At 41.0% G+C, this 25,285-nt stretch overlaps 1 protein-coding gene across 9 annotated transcripts in view; it reads right to left on the bottom strand.

Moving 5' to 3' along the window:
• The window catches only part of TENM1 (teneurin transmembrane protein 1), a 1,396,333-nt gene that overhangs the window by 26,793 nt on the left and 1,344,255 nt on the right, over positions 1 to 25,285 (bottom strand). For all 9 annotated transcript variants that reach the window (XM_074962522.1, XM_074962525.1, XM_074962521.1 and 6 more), the window contains 4 exons: positions 12,702 to 13,068; positions 10,217 to 10,727; positions 2,754 to 2,926; positions 699 to 934 (listed from right to left, as the gene is read on the bottom strand). In XM_074962522.1, coding sequence (XP_074818623.1) covers positions 699 to 934; positions 2,754 to 2,926; positions 10,217 to 10,727; positions 12,702 to 13,068 — 1,287 coding nt within the window. The remainder of the gene's footprint in view (positions 1 to 698; positions 935 to 2,753; positions 2,927 to 10,216; positions 10,728 to 12,701; positions 13,069 to 25,285) is intronic.

Below are 25,285 nucleotides of genomic sequence, written 5' to 3'. Positions count from 1 at the left end.
TGGGTCTTACTGTTAATCAAACGCTGAATGTAACCATCTGTCATTATAATCTGTGAATTCTCAGGAAGGAAAATACAAACCAAGGATGCAATGTTAAAAATGATTGTTTATTAGGGACCAGATTGTGACCTGGCTAATGCACTCATACAGGGGAATGACAGATGCAAGTTGTGTCGTGGGTACCATAAGGAGAGAGAGAGAACAGCACCACGGAGGTGTAGCTTTGACTTGCCTTAATCTCCCCCTTCTGCCGGATGTACTGGCAAGTGCAGTTCAGCAGCGCACCAGCAGAAGTAATCTGCCCCAGGTACAGCACTGGGCAGCTGGCAGAGATTACCTCCACCCAGAATAAGAAGGGAAGTCAGGACGCAAAAACTCACAATCTGCTACTGGGGCAGAGTAACTACATGTTGCCCCTCACCCTGGGCTTTTGCCACAAATCACAATTTAGCCCTTGTTGAAAAGAAAAAAAAAAAGCAATTATATTGGGAGGTCAAGTTTAACAACTAAAATCAAACAACAATGGATCAGAATCCCCGTGAACTTTGGAGAAACCATTTGCATGTGAAATATGTGGCTAAGGACTAACTCTAAAATATACTCTTCCTTACGATTTTTATAAAGAAATAAATTTCAACATGACTGAATTCAGTGGTCTTCAAAAGAAATGCTGCACTTTACAAAAGAGGAATCCTTACCCGTAACCTTCTCTCAAATGCTGAGATATTGCCTTTGGTCTGCTCCTTCCTTTGCCTCCATTCTATGAGGTTTGAATTATGCTCTCCAGGTAATGAGATATTGCACTTTCCCAAAGTGGGGTTAACAACGCCTGCTAGAATGTGGGGCTCTGTGTTTAGAGTGATCTCCATTCCGCTGGCAAAGGTGACCCTCAGCGAACCATCTGGGCTGACCCGATAGATATTCTGCGTGTTGTCTGTCAATAAAACAAGAAAATGGGGAAAGTTCAGTTCTCCAGCTTCATGAAACAAATGTTAGATGTGCAAAGGTATGTTTGTCCATGGTTTATAGGCAGCTGTATATATACCAACTTCTGTATACGTTTGTAACCTGGAGGCTGTAGGTCTTCAGACATGTAAACAAATTTTCAGTAGATTTAGGCCTTATTATTTTCATATTGGAGACATCCTGAATAAAGGGCATCTGCCTTCAGATCATAGGCTTTTAAAAAAGTGAATTCATCAGGTTGGCTTTTTGCCAATTTGACAGTATGCTGATGATTAGTCCGTTGGGATCAATATGCCACTTATATAGTAAAGCATAACCCTTAAATGAACTTAACGAAGAATTGAGGTTGAGTCTGACAGTTATTTTTTCAACTGTCTAGGATAAGAATCTCTCCCCCAACTCTGTCCTTTTTAAGCCAAAGCCCTATTTCTGGTTGTGGGAGGATTTGCCTGGCACAGATGCTGTGGAAATCAGTGATAAGGCTGCCTTCTGAGGACCCCCTCCACAAGCCCTGGCATAGGGAGCATGTCAGGGGTGCAGCTGGCAGCAGGAGGGGATGTGTCAGTGGTGATACCAGAACATGAAATGCTGTGAAGAATCTAGGCAGTGCTGCAGCCCATAGGGCACCCACTTGAAGCTGCCATAAGCTTAGATATGCTTCAAGTATAGTCTAAATTACGATGAAGGCCTTGGAGCAGTCCTGGATTGGAACAGTGCTCAGGTGGTTTAAAGGCACCTTAAGTCTTCCTTCCCCAGGCTGTGAATTCTGTGCTGCACCTCTCAGGGTACATCTACCCTGGAGCTGGAAGGTATAATTTCCAGCTCGATGAGACATACATACACTAGCTTCTATTGAGCTTGTGCACTAAAAATAGAGTGTAGCTGCAATCGCTTGAGCAGAGGCAGTAGCTAGCCACCTGACTATGGACCTAGGGTCTGGGATGGGATTGTAGTCAGGTGGTTAGCTTTGCCCACCACTCGGACTATGGTGGCTACACTTCTATTTTTTGCTTGCTAGCTCAATCACCTCCCACCTCCTATAAAAAAACCTCTCACCACCAACAAAAAAATTCAAGGAGGAAGAAAAACTATTAGTAGACTGAATATTTTAGAAGAGATTTTGTTAAATGACCTCAGGAATCTGAGGCAGGGCATTTAGTCATATTTCAGCAAGAGAGTGACCCCTATCAGAAGGGATGATATCTCACTAGATTAGCGCTCCCAGGGAATTCCCGTGGTAACTACAGGTTTCTACTCAGAATCTTGGTATTCATGACCGACCTTCATGCACTCAGCAGCTGATATGGGTCATGTTTTGTTGTTATTCCTATGAGAACTACTGCTAGACGGTGGCATTGCCAGGAATGAATTCCCCGTATCAGCCACTGATGGCATTTCCATATTACAGTGTCAATATGGCAAGTCAAACTTTTGCGTGGTATTCCTTACAATGACAAAACTAACTGCATTAAAGACAATTCTTACCACTTTGATATTGAGATATTAAATGGTGTTACTCATAAAGTCTAGAAGTAGCAGGGGTTTAAAAGAACAGTGTACCCACTGACCTCTGAATACACTCATAGTTGGAAGTGCACTCACCAATAGTCCATTTCTAGTAGTTACTTTGGTAGTATAATAAAACAGGAACTAGAAATTTGTGTTGAAGTTGGGAGGAAACAATCAGATAAAATAAGGTGATTTTTTTGGCAAACTGATAAAAATGCAAACAGCTATAGTTTCAAATTTAATAATTATGGCGAGAGAAACAGAGGTGCTTTAATTACCTTGTTTTAAAGTGTATATAGTAGAGGTAGCTGAGAAGTTTGTAGCTGTGATCACATTTTCTCTGTTTGACGATTCAAGTTCTACTCTTGTTAGTTTTTCAACATCACTGTGGAAACTGCTGACCTCACCCGTTGGAAACGTTGCATTAGTCAGGTGGCCTTCAAGGTCATACCTCAGAAAACAGAAGATTCAAATGTTACAGAACTTTGGAGAGGGTCAATATACATTTGTATGTGCTCCTACGAGCAAATATGGTACAAGTTTAAATAATGCCAACACTGTACAATAAATAAAAAGGTAAATTGTTGACTTTAATTAATGTTAAACGTTGTGTTAATTCTTCTACTTTTGAATTCTTTATCTCTGATTTGAGGTATATTTTTTAGTACTGCTGGATAAAATAGGTAATAGGTCAGTGTAGTGTAAAACCACTGTCTGAATCACCTCTATCATGTTAAGTTGCAATATGTACAATCCGTGGTGATTTAAACGTACTTTGATGTGATATAGGAAAGCTGCCACTAGAGGTCACTCTGCATTCAGATAACTAACAATGACATTTTCTAATATTTGAATCAAACTAAATCCTAGTTCTTAGATACTGCCAAATAGAAACATAATATTTTGTTGCTGAAGTTTAAATATTTAAAATGTATGATGAAAAATTAAAAAAACCCTACAGTTATATGTAAATACATAGGATCCAATTCGTAATGGTTATATTGCCTGCTTGGTACTTACTTATATGAGTATTTCCCATGGAATTACTCGAGTAAGAACTGCTCAGCATGACACAGGGCAGCAGTAACTGGACCTAAACATTTTAGATAACCCATATTTCATCAGTGTTGAGGAATTATTTTATTTCAGGGAACATTATGTATCAGCCCACCTTAGGAAAAAGGGAATAATACACAGACCTGGAACAACATCTCAAATGGATTTTCACTTCTACAAATATGTTTGTACTCTTTTAACTGAGGTGACCTTCTGAACAGTAGTAAAGTAGAATGAAAGCCTGGTCACAGACTGACCCAAAATCTCAGTCAAACTGGTCTCTTTCAAGGCTCTCATTTGATTTTGTGGTTTTACTAATATTGTTACTACTTAAGATAATTGTTTTCATTCTGAAAAAAAATCACATTTCATATCTCATCACTGCAAGTTGTTAACAAATATTTAAGCAGTACTATTTGGAATTTCAATGATATACAATAATATACTTTTGACTTATAGCCAGCTGCTTGATGAAGGTGATTGACTAACCTCTCTCTGAAAAAAATTATGCAGAACACCACTCTGTGCCTGGCATTGCTACATAATAAGGCCCCAGTCCTATAGCTCCCACTGATGTGAATACTTCTGACCCATCCAAGTGGACACATTGAAATTACAGGTCTACTTACTTGAGTTAGGACTAGTCATGTGAGTAAGGGCATATTTCTGAATAGTTAGATTATAATATTTTAAAGTCTTTCTCCCCATATCTACAAAACACTATGAGGCCAGATCTCTGATAGTGTATCAAGTGGTGTAGTTCCATTGACTTCAATGGAGCCATTCCATTTTACAGATGCGATCTGACCGTGGTCTTTGTTTAATGTGCTGGCAGCATTGCTGTAGTACAAAAGACTAAATTAGCCAAACAATGTCCATGTGGCCCTAAAAGTATTTGTGCATAAAATGAGGGAAGAAGTTTGGATTCCCCATAAAAAGAAAGAAGAGAAAAATACAGCAGATGTTCTTTTCAGATGAAAACATGTTTCAGACATAACTGCTGAACAATTTGCTTTTTTGCCAAATTAATTAATCAAATGCTAGAAATATTATAGTTCTCTCTCTCTCTCTTTTTCTACTACACTCATATATATTATGAACACTTGTATACATTCCATCCCCCATATTGGTTGTATGGAAATCGACCAACTACACAGCTGCTGGTTAACCTGACTAATTTAAATCACTATTGTTCATCATTAGAAAACTCTCCATGAAAGTTGGTCAATCATATTTCATTTCCTGCCTGATTGAACCGATGTAAGAGGCTAGCTGGAACATTCAGATTGCCTGTTTTTTATTGCCCCTTTACTGGAACTCATCTGAGAATAAAATGTAGGGTCTGATTCTGCCACCCTAATGATGGCATATGATGGTATACATAACTCCCTACGCAGTTGTGCTGATGAAAATGGGACTACAGGAAAATATGCTACTCAGGATCACTGTAGATGTAGACATGAATGATTATACATTTAACAATAAGGGCCAGATTGCAGAACCCTTGCACTGATGAACATGTATCCAAATGAGTAATCTCACTGAAGTTAATGGAACTACTCACATAAGTGAGAGTTCACCAACCTGAGTAAAGATTCCACAATCTGGCCATAAGATCTTTTTCAGTCCCCTCCAAAAAAAACTCCTGAAGACCAGTGTGACGTTGCACTCTATATGATTTTATGAAAATATTCTAATGAGTATAAATATAATGTAACTGGAATATGCTTCATGCAAAAGGTCTCTTGTAAGGTATCATTACAAAGCTTATAATCTACTAGTGTGGTCATCCTATTTGTATAAATGTATCACTCTTGTATCTGAAACTAGAAATATGAAATATAACTCTGCATAATTACAATAGGCCCTGGGGCCATTAAGGGTGTTTGGAATCTTGATGGCTCCCATCAGCCAGGACAATTGACTGTGGATGGCTCTGTTTGCAGGCAGGCCTTCCTGGCTGGGAGGAATGAAGGAAGCTGGGAGGAATGAAGGCTTGGAGTCACACAGGAAATGTGACCATGTCACCTGGTACTGAAATCCATCTTAAACCTGGTGCTTTTTCATTTAGACCCAGAGAGACAAAAGATTCCCGCCTTGTGCCAAAGCCATATAAGGGGGTGGAACAGAACAAAGGGGGATGGCCATCATGAGAATTCCCCTAGCTACCACCTGAGCTGGAACAAGGGCTGTACCAGGGGAAAGGACTGTGCCCAGACTAGGAAGGCATCCAGTCTGTGAAAGAAACTTACTGAAACATCTCTGAGGGTGAGATTTTATCTGTATTCAGTTTTATTACTATACTAGACTTAGACTTGCATGTTTTATTTTATTTTGCTTGGTAATTCACTTTGTTCTGTCTGTTACTACTTGGAACCACTTAAATCCTACTTTCTGTATTTAATAAAATCACTTTTTACTTATTAATTAACCCAGAGTATGTATTAATACTGGGGGGGGAAGGCAAACAGCTGTGCATATCTCTCTATCGGTGTTATAGAGGGCGAATAATTTATGAGTTTACCCTGTATCAGCTTTATTCAGGGTAAAACGGATTTATTTGGGGTTTGGACCCCATTGGGAATTGAGCATCTGAGTGTTAAAGACAGGAACACTTCTTAAACTGCTTTCAATTAAGTCTGCAGCTTTGGGGCACGTGGTTCAGACCCTGGGTCTGTGTTGGAGCAGACTGGTGTGTTTGGCTCAGCAAGACAGGCTGCTGGAGTCCCAAGTTGGCAAGGAAAGCAGGGGAAGAAGTAGTCTTGGCACATCAAGTGGCAGCCCCAAGGGAGTTTCGGTGATCCAGCCCGTCACAATCAGATTCCGCCACCATTATTCATGATGAGTAGTAGTATGGTACCATGAGTGCCATACTTGGGATCAATGGGAATCATTGCAGAGCAAGGTACTATTCACCACACGGTAAGAGTGTTAGAATCAGGACCTATTAACGTTAATTTAGGGCTCAGTTACACAACCCTCACTCAGGTCAGTGACCATTTAATCCTGAAAGTAATCCCACTGATTTCAGTGGAACTACTCACATGAGGAAGTGCTCACCAATTAATGAGATGCACAATGGAGCATGTACATTCAAAGCTTATTTTCATTTCTATATACTGTATATAGTTAAGGATAAGAATGAAAAACATAAAAAAAATAAAATGATTTAAAGGGAACCTTTTCTGATATGTGTTTTTTTTGTCCTAGTTTTTAACTGAGGCCCCTAACAAAAATATATCCCCTTTCATGGCTTTAATGATACAATATTAAAAAAAAGATGACTGAAAATTGTACATTAGCTGCAATTTTATGCAAGCATTCTTTCAGCACTTCCATTTAATCTGATAATAGTAGATGGGTGACAAGTGCTTTTGTAGGTGGTTTTCCTCCCTCTTCATAATTTCTCTCAGAGAGGGAAATTGACATACAGGTAGATGTTCTGAACTATTCATTATCTTTGCTCGTATTCCAATGTATGTATGATACATGTTGTTAAACAAACTCATCCCTATTTCAGCTTGACAGTGTCGTGGTTTGAACTTTTAGATTTGAATGCAAATCTGGTTTAAAGAGGAAACACGATTCCAAGCAATTTCATTTGAAAGTTGTTCATATATTAATTCTCCTGGCTCCAACCCTATCTTTATGCAGGATCCAGCAGCAATTCAGATGCATCTAACCCTTTCAAAACATCTCATTTTCAAAGTGAAAATCAAGGTGCTTGGAATGTGGAAAGTATCCTGACCTATCTGTAAAATACTGCCTACGTAAACAATAAACAGGGACTATCTTATCTTGTAAACCCCTCAGAGAAGGAGGGCTCGATTCCATCCTGAAAACCTGTGCTATCAACCATAGTGCTAATTACTGTGCGTTGTCCCACTGACTGTAAATGTGTGTGTTATATTTCATCTGTCATGGGATTATTCACAGCAGTAGTAATTATGCTTGGAAGAAAAGCATTTGGGCCCTAATGTAAACACCACTGGAAGTTACAAGTAGTCACTGAAAAATCAATGGGCCTGTTTGGTATTTTTACTTTTACTCCTGGCCATAAGAGTTTTCAGGGTAGGACCCTAATACTGTACCCCATTGGAAACAAATTATAAGTGGTCTAATGCTTCACCTGGAACATATATAATTATTACAGGTGAATTATGGATAGAAACATTCATCATACTTAGAAGGATGACTTAAAATATTTGACAAAAATATTTATGGCAGTATTGCATTTTTAATTTTTTATCTTCTTATTATTATTTTGTAATGGGAATAAGTAAATTCTACTGAATGATCGTACAGAAAAAAAAATAGAGTGAGAGAATAACAAACAGATAGCCTCTCCATTCTTTCCCTTTCCACCACAGTGAAATCACATTCTAGCATGAGTGATGACAATAAATTACATCACCTGGAGTTGAAACAATGAAAGTCTGAAGAAATGTTAAGTTTAGCAAAACTTCCTAATGCTAGTCATACACGTCATATTCATTTAGAATGTGCTCTTTTGAATTTCTTGTTGTCAGACAATGTTATACCCATTCAAGACACAGGTGTCTCCAAGTGACGAAGTCTGTCTTACATCCAACAGGGAGCACTTATGAGAAGACTGAGCTCTTCAAAAATAATGTTACCATAAAGCTTGAGTTATGCTTGAGCAAATGACTTGCCAGAGAGCAACAGACTCAAGCAATAATTCCATTAAAGTATTTTGAACCGAATGTCCTGTATACATTTCAGTGGGATGGGGTAAAAATAGCCAATGAAACCTGCCAAGAGAGACATACTTAAAAATAATCTGCTCTTGAAAGGTTATCCACTACTCAAATGAAAGACAAAGTGCTGCTAATTATTTTAAGAAGTAATAGACATGACCTGGATCTATTATGAAATCTTTTGGAAAAAGTGATTGACCAGTGGCTTAGATACTGATCCCATAGACCTAAATGTATTGAAATGGGACATGTCCATACTGTCGGAGTTGTGACAAAGAAGTTAAAAATGAAATATAATACACGTTGTTGTAGATCACTGAATTCAATTATTCATGAAACATATATATATATGCTAAATCTACATCTAAAGCTCTTAGAACAGGGGAAAACATTGTCACATCACTGTCACAACAGCACCAGGGACACAGTGAGTACTCTGGATTAATTTGGAGAGCATTATTTTGGTCCATTATAGTTGAAATTTCCATCAGTAAAATTCCTGAGATCAAAAGTTGAACTAGGAAGAACATATATGGTATTTTTTTCAAGCACTTCATCAAAATTGTACACGTCTCCATTTTAGTGGGCTTATGCCAACCCTTTTAATCTGTCTATGACAGAATTATAGAGGTCAGGATGAGAAAAGACCCTAGATATCCAATCCCAGCCTATGCAATGAGCAGCAGTTTTTCTCTACATCAATCCCACTCAGACTTTATATAACATATTTCTGGAGCCCTCTAATGATTGTGACTCAACTATTTTGCTAGGCAGTTTTGGCTATTACCTAATTCTCACTGTATTTTCTGCTCATATCTAACCTGATTATTTCCATTTTTAGTCTTGGACCATAATTCATTCTTTTCACACTGTCCAATAAAGAAAACATTCCTTAACCTTCCTTCCTATTAGCACCTCTGAAATATTAGTGTTAACTTGCATAAGTTAATCAATCACTCTTCGTATCCTTAACCAGCAATGCTAAAATAAATTGGTAAAAAATAAGGAATCCTGAAGTGTCACACATCTCTTGAAGCAAACATGAACCTTTTCTTAGGTGCAACCTCCCTCTGGGATGCCATCCAGTTAGTCTGAATGTTCCATAGCTCCTGTATCCCCACTGCTTGACTGACACCTCTACCCATCCTTTCTTGCTCTTTGGAAGTCCTTTCAAGTTTATATTTAGCGTCCACCACTCCTCCGGCCTTTCTCCTGGACTCACTTGCTAGTTATTATATATCCTCTTTTTTTACTGTTGGAAACTTCTCCATTTTTCTCTATCTCTGAACTTTCATTCATTAAGATCCCCAACTTAATTTCCTCTTGCAGCACTCTCTCCAAGTTTAAGTCAAGTGTTCTGCTAATACTATTTCTCCCTTCTTACCTTCCTCCCCAAGGTAAATTCCCTGCTCCATTTCCTCACTTGCATCTTCACCTGCTCAACCACCTTCTGCTAACTTCCTAACAAAGATACTGCCACAGCCTCTATTCTCATTTGTAGTCTCAACCACACTAATCAACTAAGTTAAATGCAATCCAAGATGCAAAAAGGTCCCCCTCCAAACAAAGTTTTTTATGGACCCTCCTCATTCCCTCAGTTGTTTCTAGACTTGAGCTCTCTCTCTCTGCTCCTGCAGCTGCTGTCTAACCAAAGTCACAAACATACCTTACAGATAGCAGGGGTTTTAAGTAACAAAGGTCAAATGAAGTATAATTTCAAGTACTTTTTGTAATACTTAATACGTACTAAGTAAAGTGCTTTCACGTACCGCAGGCTTTGACACTTAAGAATTAATACTGCTGTGTATTGCATAAGCTTATGCAACAGATCTACTTTTTTGTATTGTGCCCAGTTATTAGAACTGTTATTAATAGAACTGGCTTGAAAAAATACAATTTTCATTCCAAATAGCATGCTTTATGAGACTTCAGAGTAAAGAAAAAGATGTTTTAAGTTAGGAACTTACTCATAAACTGTTGTCCATCCATTCTCATTGCTTTTGGTTGCTAGAAGACCTGTGTTGCCAGGATATGTCATCAGGGCTAAGTTGTAGCCTTGAGCATATACTCTTTTCAGAACACCATTGCTGCTTATTGTTAGCCAATACACCTGGCCTCCAGGCACCACTAGCCACAGAGGCAACCCACTAGCATCCCTGCGAATATGAACTGAATTCCCATTGCTGTTAGTGATTGTGGCAATGTCTCCTTCTCCATTGTATGTGAAATTGTAAATATAGTCCCTTGTTATCAGATTAAGTGTGTGAAGATGGGTCCCATTGGTGGTAAACTGATACAGTTCCTGGTCTGCTGGGGATGCAATCTCATAAATATTCATGTCACTGAGATGAGCCTTGTTTCGACTGACTGCACGGATGCGAATATTGCCAAGATCTGCTATGTACAGTGTATCATCAGGAGAGACTGCTAGAGAAGAAGGTGCTTTCAGCTTTGCATCTTTGGCATATCCACCATCACCTGGAAAAGAAATATAATTACTGTAGTAATCCGTAATCTCTGTGTTTACCCTTTCACAGTGTGAGGCACCACACTCTGCCACCAGAATCTTTGATAAGAGTTAGTGAACCAATTTTTTTTCAATTTTTTTTTTAAAACCCATTATCCAAAATGGTGTAATTCTGAATCAGCATCACTGAAGATTAACAATAAAATGCAATTATCTCAGTTACACCAATTTTACTAAATCCAAAAGCCTGTTGCTGGGAAAACTATTGCATTGTAAGATGTGAAAGCACAAAATAATGACAACTGAAGATTCTCTCCTCACTTCTTTCCCACTGTCATATAGTCAAAGTACAATAATTCCATAAATAAAATATCCACTCATAAAATAAATAGCAGTAATTTGGATACAATTACAAGTGGAGATTAGTTTATATTAAAACAAAAAAACCCAACCCACCAACCAGCATGTAATAAACTGTAGTACAGAACAAACGAGAAATATCAACAAAAAACTCATGATAATTTATGTGGCCCTGATAAATTGAAATGATCAAAGGGGGGTTTTGGGTGATCCTGGGCTCCATTTACCTCCACTAGTGCAATCAGACCTTGCATGAGCAGGAGCTTCACCTGCCAGGGAAGGGGAGACAGTGTTTGCAGTATGGCGCTCTCTTGAGGTTGCCCGTGGGGAGGAGAGTTTTAAGTTGCACTTGTTGCTTCACAAAAACCTCACTGTCCTGGAAATGCATTGAACTGGCACATCTTTTGGCCATGTTCCCTTCCCAGACAGCACTGGCAACTATCAGGACTGGACTGGACTCTACTGCACATCTCTTCCTCCAGACTTTTCAGCCTGGGGGTCACTGCACCCTAAGGAGCGCTGGCAGAATCTCCATTGTTGTCCTTTACTAGTTGAATAAGGTTACATTGAGTGGAAACTTTAGAGGTCAATCTCACCTATGTTTGAACCTGATGTCACTTAGAGGTGTACTTGGTGCTTTCATTACTACTGCAGTGTGACGTGTCAGTGAACCAAACCCTTTGGACCACAGTTTGATTTTTTCCTCTCTTCATATCAGATGCAAACAACGCTTTTTGGTCATTAATGATCCTCTGGCACCAAGGAGGGGTGTTAATTCCAGTGTCCTGGCCAAATTCCCATCTGTGTAATTACAGCCAGCCTATCGACAATTCTCCCCTGTAGTATTGTAATTAGATATGGTAACTCTGCTTTCTTATCTAAGATGTTGTGCTGTGTTGCTGTTCCTGTTAAACTGCTACCACGTTTCCTGCCAGAGATGACTGCACTGGAGTGGTGGACGAAGACTGTGAAATAAATTACTGCATTCTCCTCTCCCAGAGCATTTATGAAGGAGGTAGTCATAATTTGGCTCCCAGTATTCTGGTGTGTGAAGGAGGGAGCAGCTTGTGTTGCCAGAAGTGTTGACTGGCACACACTGTGTGTTGTGCCAGAGGGGTGCTGGCTACACCACTTAAAATGTGCAGCAAGAGGCAACTTTTGAACATCCTCTGTGGTTCAGGTTTAGAGGAGGCACAAAATAGGGTTTTACATTCTGTGTGAAGCATTTTGGGACGCTCGATAAAAAGGGCTTTGTGGAATCCAAGTAATTGGCACTGAAAGGTAAATTCCAAGCTCTGACGGAGGATGGTGATATCTGAAAATGGGTAGGCAAAACTGACGTAGGCTCAGAGACAATTTAGATTTGTGCGTAATGATCTGCTTCAAAACAGGGTAGACGAAGCCCACCCGGAGGCTCCTTCGGTGCCTACTGTGGAAAGATACACATTTCTTTTCTGCTTAGTTAAATGAATTCAAAAAGATTTGCCAAATTGTTACAGAATTTTTCAGCTTCTCAAGGAAAAGGAACCATTTTATAGTTTTTCTTTCTTGCAGATACTGTAACCCAAACCAAGATTATGGGCTCTTAACAAAATAGGGAAGGGAAATGATTAGCCTCTGCTCACCTGAGAAACAGTCACAATTTGGGTCAATCTTGCAGTCACAATCTGTCGGGGCTCCAGCAATTATGGAGATCTCACCATTGGTTGTAACCTGCTGTATGCGGTTTATCTTTCTTTCATCTGTCTCAGCAATGTACAGTGTCCCACTGTGAGATACGCTGATTGCTCGAGCTGATTCCAGGGTTGAATGGGTTGCCACCTTGCTGACCAAGAAATGATCCATGCCTGGTACCTGGCAGTGAATAGGGCGACCCGCAATAATTCGCACACGCTTAGTCTCAGAAATCTGTAGCACAATGTTATTGTCCAGTACATACAATGAGTTGTCTATAGGGTTGACTGCGAGGTCTGTTGGCCACTCTAACCGCACCTGCAAAAAGAAGACTAGATTTGATTAAGTGGCTTTTTTCTCCTCCCATTATCATTTTCCATAGAAGTCTCATGATGGATGAAGGAAAAAAAAAAGAAAGAAAATGAATTGGCAATGTTTTCTGCATTATGATGAGTGGCTGATCTTTATCCATTTTTATTATAACGTTCATTGTGATTAACTCGTGTGGTATTTAACACCCACAAAACTTGTAATTACTGCTTTTAAAAAAGAGAAACAAGTGACGGGTACAACCTCACAATAGTATTAGGGAATATATGCTATTTAAATAACTATAGGGGACCCATTTATACACACACTTTTAAACTGTGCTCATCACCATGGTATCTGGGCATCCAGGGGTCTTTGGATGTCATTGGTGTGCCATTATATTACAACTTCAAGCATGTTTCTCTGGCTGTTGAAAAAGTTTCTGCAAAGCATTTTCAAATGGTTGGATCATTTCTAGTATTAATGTGGAAGAAATTCTTATTTCTATTATAACTTAGCATCATCTGAAGTTTAAATGTACTACTTGCACAAGCCCATTTAGGCAGGAACATAATAATACATATGCATTCATGCAAATAAAAACACACACAATTCATGCAACATCAGCTAGAAAATTTTCCAAGTTTGAATGTTATTGTTTCAAGGTTGCAGCGAGCTTTGGCAGAGTGAAAAACTAGCAAGGGACTGTCAGTGTTATAACATTAACTGACTGCTAGTCCAAGAGGAAAACCTAAAGAGCAGAGGAATAGGATATTTTTTTAATGCTTATTCACTAAGAGAGGAATGTTAATAAGCCTTATCTACTATCCCAAGTATTAGCTAGTTAATTCTTCATAACACAATACAGTTTCTAATTAATCATAAGTACTTGTAATGATTGTATTTGTTTTATGAATACCATATTTCAGTGGTGGATTAAGTAATTCCTATATGTTTATGGTTAGATTTTGCCCTGTACTCTGTGGGAGGGAGTGGTAAGGATCAGTGGGAATGTCTTACTTCAGTGCAGCAGCAAAAGCAAGATTTCCAACATAGTGCTCAAAATAGTGCTAGAGGCATGACCCCAGTGCCATTGTTTCTGATGCATCATGACCCCCGGGAACATTGCCTGCCAGCCAGGGGGTATGGCCAGTACCTTTCCCATTCATTTAGCTCACATGCTGCTGTCTGCTGCATGTTAGCCGGGGGTGCAGTCTGCTGTTTCAAAAGAACACAGCAACATGCCCCCTACTGGGGTTCTTCCTAGGAATCTTGGCCTGGTCAGCAGGCTTTTAGAAGACCAGCGCCTCCTCCCAGTGCTGGCCAGGGGAGCATTTGAACCATAGTTTTGCTACTGAAGGGTCAAATAACAATAAAGCCATGAAGGTTACATGATAGTCTGTTTTTGACTGTTGGTGTTTCTGAGAAAAGAAGTGATTTCATCTGAACAGGACTTTCAAGGCTAAATATTTAATACATAATAAGTAAATAAATCAATAAAATGTAACATATTCCATGCAGAAGATTTTGTGGCAACTATTACTTTGTTCTTGTTACTGCTGCTGCTGTTCATTTTTTCACTGTGCTAATTCAAACCTCCGTGAATTCAGAGACTGCAGATGCTAACGTAAGAATCAGCATGAAGGGATGACATATGGTGAAGAGTATGGGTATCCCGGGATACCTGCCTGTCTGAGATCTGCTGAGGTACCAGGCTGAAGGAAAAGTCTGGTCAGTTACTCAAGCTTCAATAGGTCCTGAATAAGCTCATTCCAAGAATTATGTTGCTGGTTTGATAATTGATGTTTTAATAAAGCGAGGGCAATGTGACTAATATGTCTTGCCCTGGGTGGTTGCACTGGCTACATCACAGAATTAGGGAAGCTCACTGAATGATCAGATTCCTTCTTTTACTCCATTTTGCTAGATAGCAGAATAACTGGCATTAAGACTGACGTTGCTGGGTTCAAGATTTCTACTGCAGCAGGAGGCTGAGTAATTCCAAATGACGATAGATGGGGGTGAAACAGTTGGAAACAGATTCCAGTTGTAGAGGTGCTGATTTCGTTTTCTTTATGACTTTCTGCTTTCTACAGCAGGAGCTAGGGTTGGATTTATATATGGCTTCAGCCTTCATTCTGATTTGCTCTTTTCAAGTGAGGGATCACCGTGAAATTGAACAAAACTATGTAGGAACAGAAAATAATGTCTAAAAATAGACTTAGAGGGCCCAATAAAATATGCCTTCAATGTACTCATATTGCAGAGATGTTGGACAATTAAAAAAAGCAAAGAACACACTAAAGGTAGCAGGAAAGAAACACCTACTTCCCTGCTTCTTCCTCATAGGTCACTTTGGTGTAGAGATGATCTGTGATAAACCATGGCTGTGCTGGTTGTGGAAATCTCAAGCTGAAACAACTATTTCCACCATAATTATATTTGTTTGTGTGAGACAAAGGAGACGCTCCACCATAACATCTGCAAAGTCTTGAAGCTGGTTTTATTTTGCGAGTGGACACCTTGGGTGAATCGCATTGCCTTTGCTCATTGGCTAATCTGAGTTCCTCCTACTGTGAGAAAGTATCTGTGACTTTGCAGACATAATTTAGTAAATTCAGGCCAAGCTATCAGCTTCTCTGATTTTAGGCTAATAATAGGTTTTTATGTGACTGTATTTTTAATTTAAGTCAAAGGCACCGAAAATCTAGGGAGGCAGATCTTCAATTGAAGTAAATCAGTATAGCTGCATTGACTTCAACAGAGGTTTGTTGATTTAGATCAGTTGAGGATTTGGCATATGTTGATGGATGCTTTTTTGTGTACATCAAAATAAACAGATGAAATATTAGTTGGGGAGACCTGTACAGTTATGGTTACAAAGGGTCAATGTCTGTTCTCTGTTACCTTAGTGTAAATCTGAAATATCTACTGAAGCTAATGGAGTTACTGTACAATCACACTGGTGTATCACAGCAGAATTTGGCCTAATAAGCTAATAAGATCTTCATTTTTCCTCACATGATCAGGGGAATTCAGATACATCTGAGCAAATACTGCACCATGTTTGTTAGATTCAATACCACCTTGAAAATGCACTGCTTATTCTACTTCTTTGTATTCTTTTCCATGAAATCAAATTACCCTCTGGCAGTTCTCTCTGACTAAAACAGTCAGTTGGTGCTTCATCCAAGTCTAATACACAAATTACAGAAGACCACTCCAATTCTCATTTGATTGGACTGTGCCTCGTGGCTATTAAAAATCTGTTCATATAAAAGCCCTTCAGTTAGAGATAGAGGTTTAGGCATGATATTATGCTCTTTAATCGGAAACGGTACTTCAAAACCCCGTATAAACAGTCTTTCCCCCTTTTATATTTATTTTTCTTACTCCTTAAAATTAAGACAACTGTAAATGGTATTTTTATTATTTGAAGGGCTGTTGCCTTTCAAACAATGTAACTGAATGCATGTGGCACTGCGGATTATCCTGAAGTAAATTCAGGTTGTTGAGGTAACAGTTAAGGTCCAATCCTGCATTCCTCACATACCCAAATTGTTGGGCGACAGTCTAGTTTTAGTTCACGGGGGACTAACAACCTTGTTCGATGGAAATGGATGCAAGGTGAAATGATAGCTCCGACAGTCATGCTTTTTGCATATTTATTTTAACATGCAGGGTTCGTGGGATTCTGCATTTAGATGTCGACTTCTCGTGTTGCCTCTACTGTTGCTGAGACTTAGAGTCAGTGCCTTGTTGGTGAAGTGCAAAATTAACTCCTATTTGCCTGGCTTTCTAAACATTTTTAACTCAAATATTTTAGAAAGGCGAGATGAACTTAAATCACAGATATGAACCCTGCACCCTTCATTTTGGCTTCACCACATTTTTGGGTCTGGCACAGCGACCTTCGATAGGGTAGATAACTCCCACGGAACTCAGTGGTAAGGTTTTGGGCGTCAGGCATCTCTTTCATGCTAACTTTTGGGTGTTTGCTTCTGAACCCTCACGGTGATTTTTCCTTCAAATAAGTTGGCTTCTTCAAAAAGACAAGCATTACAACTAAATAAAGAGCTCAAGTTGGTTACTAAATATTGCTAACGTCAGTACTGTGTATATGTTTAGCAAGCCACTTGTGCTCTTTATTTAGTTTTATTAGAAGAAAAAAACAACCCTAACGGGAGTTATCACAAGACACCAAAGGCTTAAGTCAGGGGTGAGCAAACTTTTTGGCCCGAGGGCCACATCAGGGTTGCGAAACAGTATGGAGGGCCAGGTAAGGAAGGCTGTGACTCCCCAAACAGCCTGGCCCCTGCCCCCTATCCTCCTCCTCCTCCTTCCTGCCCCCTGACTGCCCCCCTCAGAACCCCCGGCCCATCCAACCCCCCCGATCCTTGTCCCCCGACCGCCCCCTCCCGGGACCCCCAGCCCCTAATGGCCCCCCCGGGACCCCACACCCTATCCAACTCCCCCTGCTCCCGATCCCCTGACTGCCCCGACCCTTATCCACACCCCTGGCCCCTGACAGGCCCCCTGGGACCCTGACCCATACATCCCTCCCCCACTCCTTGTCCCCTGACTGCCCCCTCTCAGGACCCCCCCCCAACCACCCCCCCAGGATCCCACACCCTACCCAACCCCCCCTGCTTCCTGTCTCCTGACTGCCCCCCACAACCTCCACCCCATCCAACTGCCCCCGTCCCCTGACTGCTCCCCAGGACTGCCACCCGCCCCTTACCATGTCGCTCAGAGCGGCAGGACAGGCTTATTTGAAAGCCTGGGAGGTGGGTGGCCGCCAGCTGCGCTGTCCACGTGGCGGCATAACTACAGAGGAGGGGGCACAGCGGGGGAGGGGCTGAGGGCTCGCCTCCCCGGCCAGGAGCTCAGGGGCCGGGCTGGGTGTGGCCCGCGGGCTGTAGTTTGCCCACCCCTGGTTTAAGTGTTAGGGCACAGGATTTTTTAGCACTTGGATACATTTCATTCATCAGTGATTAAGGCAGGCCACATCAAATCCACAGCATAGGACACACTGTTTCTTTGTTTTCTAGCTATGCCTGGTTGGTATATTTTAAGTCAATTTCATGTAGCAGCATGACATTCCTGCCAAAAGATGTTTTTCTTATGGCACAGCATGATGGATTACTTCATATCTATACAGCTCACCCCTGAGCGCTTCCATTTATGCTAAATCAGTTTCTTATTCCGTTTTGGATAGGCATCTTCAAACTTGATCACAAACTCCTCCACTTTACTTTTGCCACTAATCTAGTTTTTTATCTCCTCCTATTCAAAGAGACCTACAGCTACTCTTTCAACAGAGGCCAAACCATTTTCACTCAGACTGTCCTTTTATATAGTCTGCTCTTCTCTTCTTGTGTTCAGAACCTTTGCTCATTAAAGGCATTTGTTTGATTTCTTTCATGTAAGATCAGATTTTCATGAAGTCCATTATTGGTCAACTGCTGGAGGCAGGACAGCCCTGCTTCCCTAAACTTTCTGCTGGATGCCTTGCTACATTTCCTTCCATTTTCTCAGCGCTGACATCTGCAGATATTTTTCATCATTTTCTGACAGTTTGCTCTCTCTTCCAGGACCTTTCCTTTGTTGACATTGACATTGGCAGTTTCTCTAAGAAGCCTAGATTTTTTAAAAATGATATCTGGAGAGAGAATTTAGCTCACTGCAGTCAGACACTTGGAGGACTCTTTCTTATGGTACGACTACATCCCTTTACTTGTTTAATAAGAAGTCTTTGCTTTTGGTGCCCTTGCTCTTGCAGGATTATACAACTCAATTATAGCAGTTATTGCATTTAAAACATATACATTCATCACTCTCCTGCATAAAGCCCAAGTAAATGGGCTTTGTGTGGGGAACTAGGTGGGGAATGCAGAATGAAACCTACCTTTGTAATTAGGAGAGTAGCCTGGCAGCCTCTAGGCAGCTGCTATTCCAGTCTCTTAGCTGGAATAGCTGCTGTGGCACCTTCACATCCCTTGGTCAGAGGTTTGTGCCCACTAGCTCCATATAAACATAGATCTAATAGTCTCCTGGCCTGCCCACCCACCTTCCATGCTGACTTATTCAGAGTTGAGAAGGAACCCACCATTCTAGCATACAGGGGTGCAAAGGACCTGTGCACAGCCATGCAGCCTACACAGCCCCTACACCCAGGTATTATTGGAGTTTTAAGGCAGAGGAGGACTTGTGAGTGCCCTCTTCAAGGGAATACATTTCATTATATATGAACTGTCCATCAAGGGAAGAAGAAAAAAGCCTTTTTTCCCTGTTAGGAAGCAGACCCATAAAACATGCTTTGCTATTGGATGAATTTAGTTCCCTAAATTCCAGACTGATATATGAGGCAATTAGAGAGAAGAGATAACACAAATCAATTGCAGTTTTTATGTTTATTGCAAAGCAATCACCATTTTTATTTTTATATTCATGGAACAAAAACCTTTTAGAGAGAAGGCCATTCCCTATGACATGAACTCTAAATGGTTCAGTTAAATGTCTTACCATGCCCCCTTATTCTAAACTAATTGAACACATTTACAACCTCTGCCTTGAGTTCCTCCTCTCTAACTCCATCCTCCAATTCGGTTTCTGCTCCTTTCACTCCATTAAACTGCTCTCACCAACATTTCTAGTGACCCCTTCTTAGGGAAATCTCAGGGCCTATATTCCATCTTCATTTTCCTTCACTCCTCTGCTGCCTTTGACACTGTCAGCCATTCTCTCCTTCTCAATATCTTAACCTCTTTGGACCTTCACAATACTGCCTTCCCCCCAAGTCCTCCTCCTGCTTTGGCCATGGCTATGTCTCCTCTCTCCACTTTCCATGGGCCTCACTGGGCTCTGTCTCTGTCCTGCTCCTCATCTTGCTTTACACCCTTTCTTCTGATGATCGCTCCTGCTCACACAGTTTTCAAGACCACAAGTGAAATCCTGGCCCCGTTGAAATCAACAGCAAAATTCCCATTCACTTTAGCGGAGCACAGATTTCACTCTATCTTTATTTAGTAATATAGCGTAAAATTTTCAAAAGCACCCAAGTTTCACTGACTTTAAAAAAATCAATGGAACTTAGACTTTTAAGTCAAGGTGCTTTTACACATCGGACCCATACTTTGTAGTTTGTGATAAATAACTATTTGTCAAATAACCATCAGTAACTTTCAAGGTCATGCTGTCAGCTAACTTTCATTATCTAGAGATGTGTGTACAGGTGCTCAAATCTCCTAGAGGGGCCATAGTATCTCCTCTCTGCCCTTTTCATTGTGGGGTGAGGAAAGATGGGGTATGCCACAACACCTCGACTGGTTCCATAACAGCCTCATTGATTGACAGAGCCACCCTAGTGAGTTCTGTCGAAGCCAAAATATCCACCAGGTTGTGGGATTTCTTATGGGCCTCCTGGATATCCAGGACCATGACTACCCTTTCTAACATACCCTGGTGAGCTCTATAATGATTTGGTGGGCAAGAATTGCTCACTGCCTCTACCTCAGCTGGTGATGAGGAAGAGGAAACACGCAGATGTTGAAACTCTATCTCCTCTGCTGGAGGAACCACTGGGGTGGCTTCCACTGGTTCAGTACCAGTCCTGGTCCTGACAACAGAAAGATTTTGTCTCCAGTGCTGATGCTCTCGACATGTGTCCAAGGAAAGAGACTGAGGTGGATGACCTGGCAGCTGGACCGCAGCTCTCAACATGTGTCTGATGAAAGAAACTGAGGGGATGACCTGGCAGCTGGAACCCAGGGGGACCAGAAAGTCCACTGACTTGTTCCTGGGACCCATCCCTGACCAGGCCATTGCCCCTTGTCTGATGGTCATTGCTGAGGTTGCTGTGGGAACCATGGGATATACGTCTGTGACATAGGATGCCTGTCCTTTCTAGCTTGGGATTCATAGGACCCAACCTCCGAATCTGAAGACGATGAAGAACCTGAGTCTTCCAGTAATGGGGGAACAGAACAAGTCAGTACTGAAGAGAGACAGACAGAAACCAGAGATGGTGGTACCAGAGAAATCATAGCGGACTTCTCCCTCGGTGCCATCTTCCGAGGTAAGTAAAGTGTAGGTGGCATTGGCCTCACATGCTTCAGAGGAGGGTCCTTCGGCATTGGTACTGACTGAAGACCTTCCTGCACCACTGAGGAAACTGGTACCAAAACGTTTAGGTCTCTAGCAGTTGCATACGCCTCTGGTGTCAATGGTACTGGTAATGCTTCCTGGCTCTGAGGTACCAGAAGATAGCCTGAAGAAGCTGTACTGGGCACTTCAGGGGGTCAATCTTGACAGACCTGGCACAAACCCTGGAGCTGACAACCATTTCTTAGTTGAAGAGTGTTTTAAGGAGTGCCTCCTTTCAGCGTCCCTTCCAGAACCCTTCCTTTTAGAAAGTTTCAGTACAATGGGTCATGTTGAGTGAAGTACTGAGTCCCTGGAGGTCTTGTGCCTCTTACTTGGCACCAGTGACAGTGATCAAGCTCTTGACCCTGATAAGTCAGGGGGAGTAGTCAGGACGGATGCTGGTGTCCCCTGTGCCACTGCGAACTGGACAGCTCTGAGAGTGGACAGAGTGCCGCCTCCATAAGAATATACCGGCCTAGCTGCTCTGTCCTTTTTAGAGTGAGGCTTAAATCCTCTACAAATGTGACATCTGTCCCTCACGTGGGACTCCTCCAAGTATTTAAGGCAGCTGGATTGTGGGTTGCTCACTGGCATTGGTTTGCTGCATGAGCGACGTGATTTAAACCCCACAGATTGAGGCATGATTCCAGCACTGGTACCAAAAACTGAACTGGTCAGCCTACAGGCCTAAAAAACCCTACTTGCCAATAACGTATATCTAACTAATCACTACCTTAACTATAGACTATCTAACTAAATATAAAGCTGCTTTATGTAAAAATAGGTATCTGTACAAGGAATGAGGCAAGAACTTGCAGCAGCAAGACTGTAATCACTGCAAAAACCACCACGGGTGGTAAGAAGGAACTGAGAGGGTGGTCAGTGGTGGCTCCGGCCTTTATACTGCACAAAGTGATGTGTAGTAGCAGAGGGTCCTCGAGCTGCCCAGGTAGGTACTGCAGAGGGAAAAATTCTCTGACAACCGTATGCTGGGTGTGCAATTCCCTACAGTGGAATGGATATTTGCAACCACTTGAAGAAGAATAAATGGAAGCTTTCCATTTTGCTTTACGCTGTCACCCTTGGGCCACATGCTGTGCAGCCAGACAGCACTTCTGTGAGGTGAGAAAGCCATGATTCTAAGAAGGCTGCCTACAAGTTGCTAAGTTGAGTTGTTTGTCTCAAAGTTTTCTTGAAATCATATATTTCCATTTGCACCCCAGGAAGTTATGAGTATGGAGGGTCGGTGCAGTTCCACTACAAAAAGTGGTGGAAGCTTTTGGGAAGCAGAACTTAGCATGAGCTTCCTGCGTAGCTGAAACAGGGCAGGGATGGGCAGAGGGTGGACTGGAAGGATGTACCACTGTACAAATACTGGGGTGCCTTCTGCTTTAGAGAAGCTCCACTCCTGGAGTGTCTGGGAATCGGGGGGTGAGGGGGCGATGGTGGGGGAAGAGAGGATATCTAGGAGTGAAGCCACCAAACCTAAAAATATCCCCAAAAACCTGGTAGAGAAAGCATCAATTTTCCTGCTGAACAATTCAAGCCATTGTGAGCACATCACTCCAATGCTCTGCTTATAGCAGTGCGTTCCTGCTGAATATAGAGTCAAACTCAAGGTCTCTGCCTTGACAGTCAAAGCTTCCCATAGGCTTGGTCCAGGCTGCCCAAGAGTTTGCATGTGTCAGAGTAACCACAACCTCTCACAACAGCTACATTCTCCAGTCTGATTCGGCACTGATCCCATCACAGGACAGAGCTTTCAAAGCATAATCTGGACTCATGGGTCTGTTGATCATAAGCGTGAGATTTGGGAGTGCCAGACAGAATTTTCTCAGCAGCTAGATTAAGGCTGTAGAACTCACTCCCACAAGGGACTCGAATGAATAACATCACTGCTTTCAGAACAAAAAGCAAGGTTCATTACTGTGACATAGTTTCCCCACAAGAACTATATTGTGAAACAAGTAAGCCCAAGCAAACAAAAACTCCACCCATGCAAGGAGAAAGTGAGGAGGAGGAAAGAATTAGGTGTTTTGCATTTTTTGGTTATGGCAGGATGGTCATATGGAAAATTCCTATAGAATTTAATAGGGATGAAACCAATAGGTTTCTGTAGAAATAGTTCTATAGAAATTATTCTATAACCCTGCAGAATTTAATAGCAAATATGTTCCTTTTTACAGTTTTTTTAAAAATCATCCTATAGCATTCTAGAGCAGGGATGGAATCCTCTAATAATATGAATAGAATGGTTCAAGAGAACATATAGAAAAGTTTGCATTTTTCTATTAAATTCTATAGCACTTTTCCAAAAGAGTATAAAGAAGCTAAACAGACCAGCTGACACAAGGTGATTCCTAATACTCAACCCCATTACACTTGGGTCAGGTGCTGGCTCCAGAAGATGTGCCCAGATGTAAAAATATGATCATGTAAAATCAAGGAAAACATAGTTCCTACAAGATTACTGAGATTACATTGACAAGATTCAAACCTCCATAGAAAAAAGCCTCAAGGTTCATTTTATCCACTAAATTGTGTAGATATTCTGGAATCTAATTTTTCATACATATTTACATAATACATATTTTAACTATACACAATCAATGCCATTTAAATAGGTGTCATCCAATGTTGAAAGTAAACAAGTGCTGCTGCTTACTCTCTAAACAGTCAATAATAATTAGGCTGGTTGTATTATTCAGCACAAACAAGAGACTGTATTCCATGTGGAAACACTCAAAGATGATTAATATTCACATTATTAGGAGCTTTTAAGGAAACACACTGGAAAATGTTGGAATCACGGCCCAGCTATTGAGGAGTCCCCTTGTTTTAAGTTGATATCAAGCCAGGGTGTTTGTTACTGATGTGGTATATGTTTGGACAGCCATTAAAAGGATCAGTTATAAAGGCAAGGCTGGAGCAGATATGGTGCTGATGTGACAGAGACCAGTCTATGACAGTCAATTTGCCAATTGTGCCAATATCCAGCCTATAATCAGAAAGCACAGGGTTCAAGATAAGATCAAGACATGCCCAGTTTCCTCCATACAAACTCCAGACACTTCAGGGCCAAGGCTTTTAAAAATGGCAGCCTAAAGTTCAGTTCCTAAGCCCACAGTTAGACACTTAAATAAGTGGTATGATTTTCTAAATAGCTAAGCAGCTAGCAGCTCACCATGACTTCGTAAATCTTGACCCCAAAGTCTAGGCTAGAGTGTAATGAGTACTTAAAAACTTCAGCTGATTACAAGAGCTGTTAACATTCATCCTCATTATTATTAAACAGAATCAACAAAGTAAGACCCTGATCCTGCAAAGACTTAACCACATGCAAAACTTTACACATTATGAGTAAAGTTATTGACAACAAAGGGACTACTCCCAAGGCATGAAGTTAAGCATGTTCATTCAGTCTCTGCAAGATTGCGACCTAAACACACTTCAGAACACTGGAACAATAATTCTAGCATATTTCCCAGCATGTTTTTTCCCCTTTCCATTTTTCTCTTCTTTCCCTATTTTTTCTACTCCTCCCGTTTCTCTTCCTGTCCCCCTGTTTTTCTCTCTTCTCACCTTCCACTTTTCTTTCCTTCCTTGCCAGCAAATCTAAAGAGTTTTCCTTACCTTGCTGAAGCAAATGGCAAGAGCCATCTCTTCCTTCTGGCTGTTAAGTTGAAACGTGCTGTAGCAAAACAGAGGAACTGCTCACAAGTCATACAGGGTTTACAGGATTGGGCCATATCCTGCCACGCAAAATTTTGGAGAGACCTTTTATTAAACCTTCCTAGATGTTTATTACAGTTTATGGTAGAATTGAAAAGATTTGGTGAGAAGGTTTGGTCTCTTGAAGCCAGTGATATGGATTCATAAATCTAGCACTGAAGAGTCATGAAGAAATATAATAGCATCTATTCCAAGATTTGTTTGGACATGGCGTGTACATACAGATGGAGAACCTAACAATGTCATGATTTTCCTCACTTCTCATTACATAGGTATCTGTACAAGGAATGAGGGAAGAACTTGCAGCAGCTATTCAGTTTCTCATTTTGCTCTGAGGATTTGATTGAAT

This window comes from Natator depressus, chromosome 9, assembly GCF_965152275.1.
Source record: "Natator depressus isolate rNatDep1 chromosome 9, rNatDep2.hap1, whole genome shotgun sequence".
In the NCBI taxonomy this organism is placed as follows: domain Eukaryota; kingdom Metazoa; phylum Chordata; order Testudines; family Cheloniidae; genus Natator; species Natator depressus.
The sequence above is the reverse complement of the archived record's forward strand: the minus strand, read 5'-3'. Positions and strand labels throughout refer to the sequence as shown.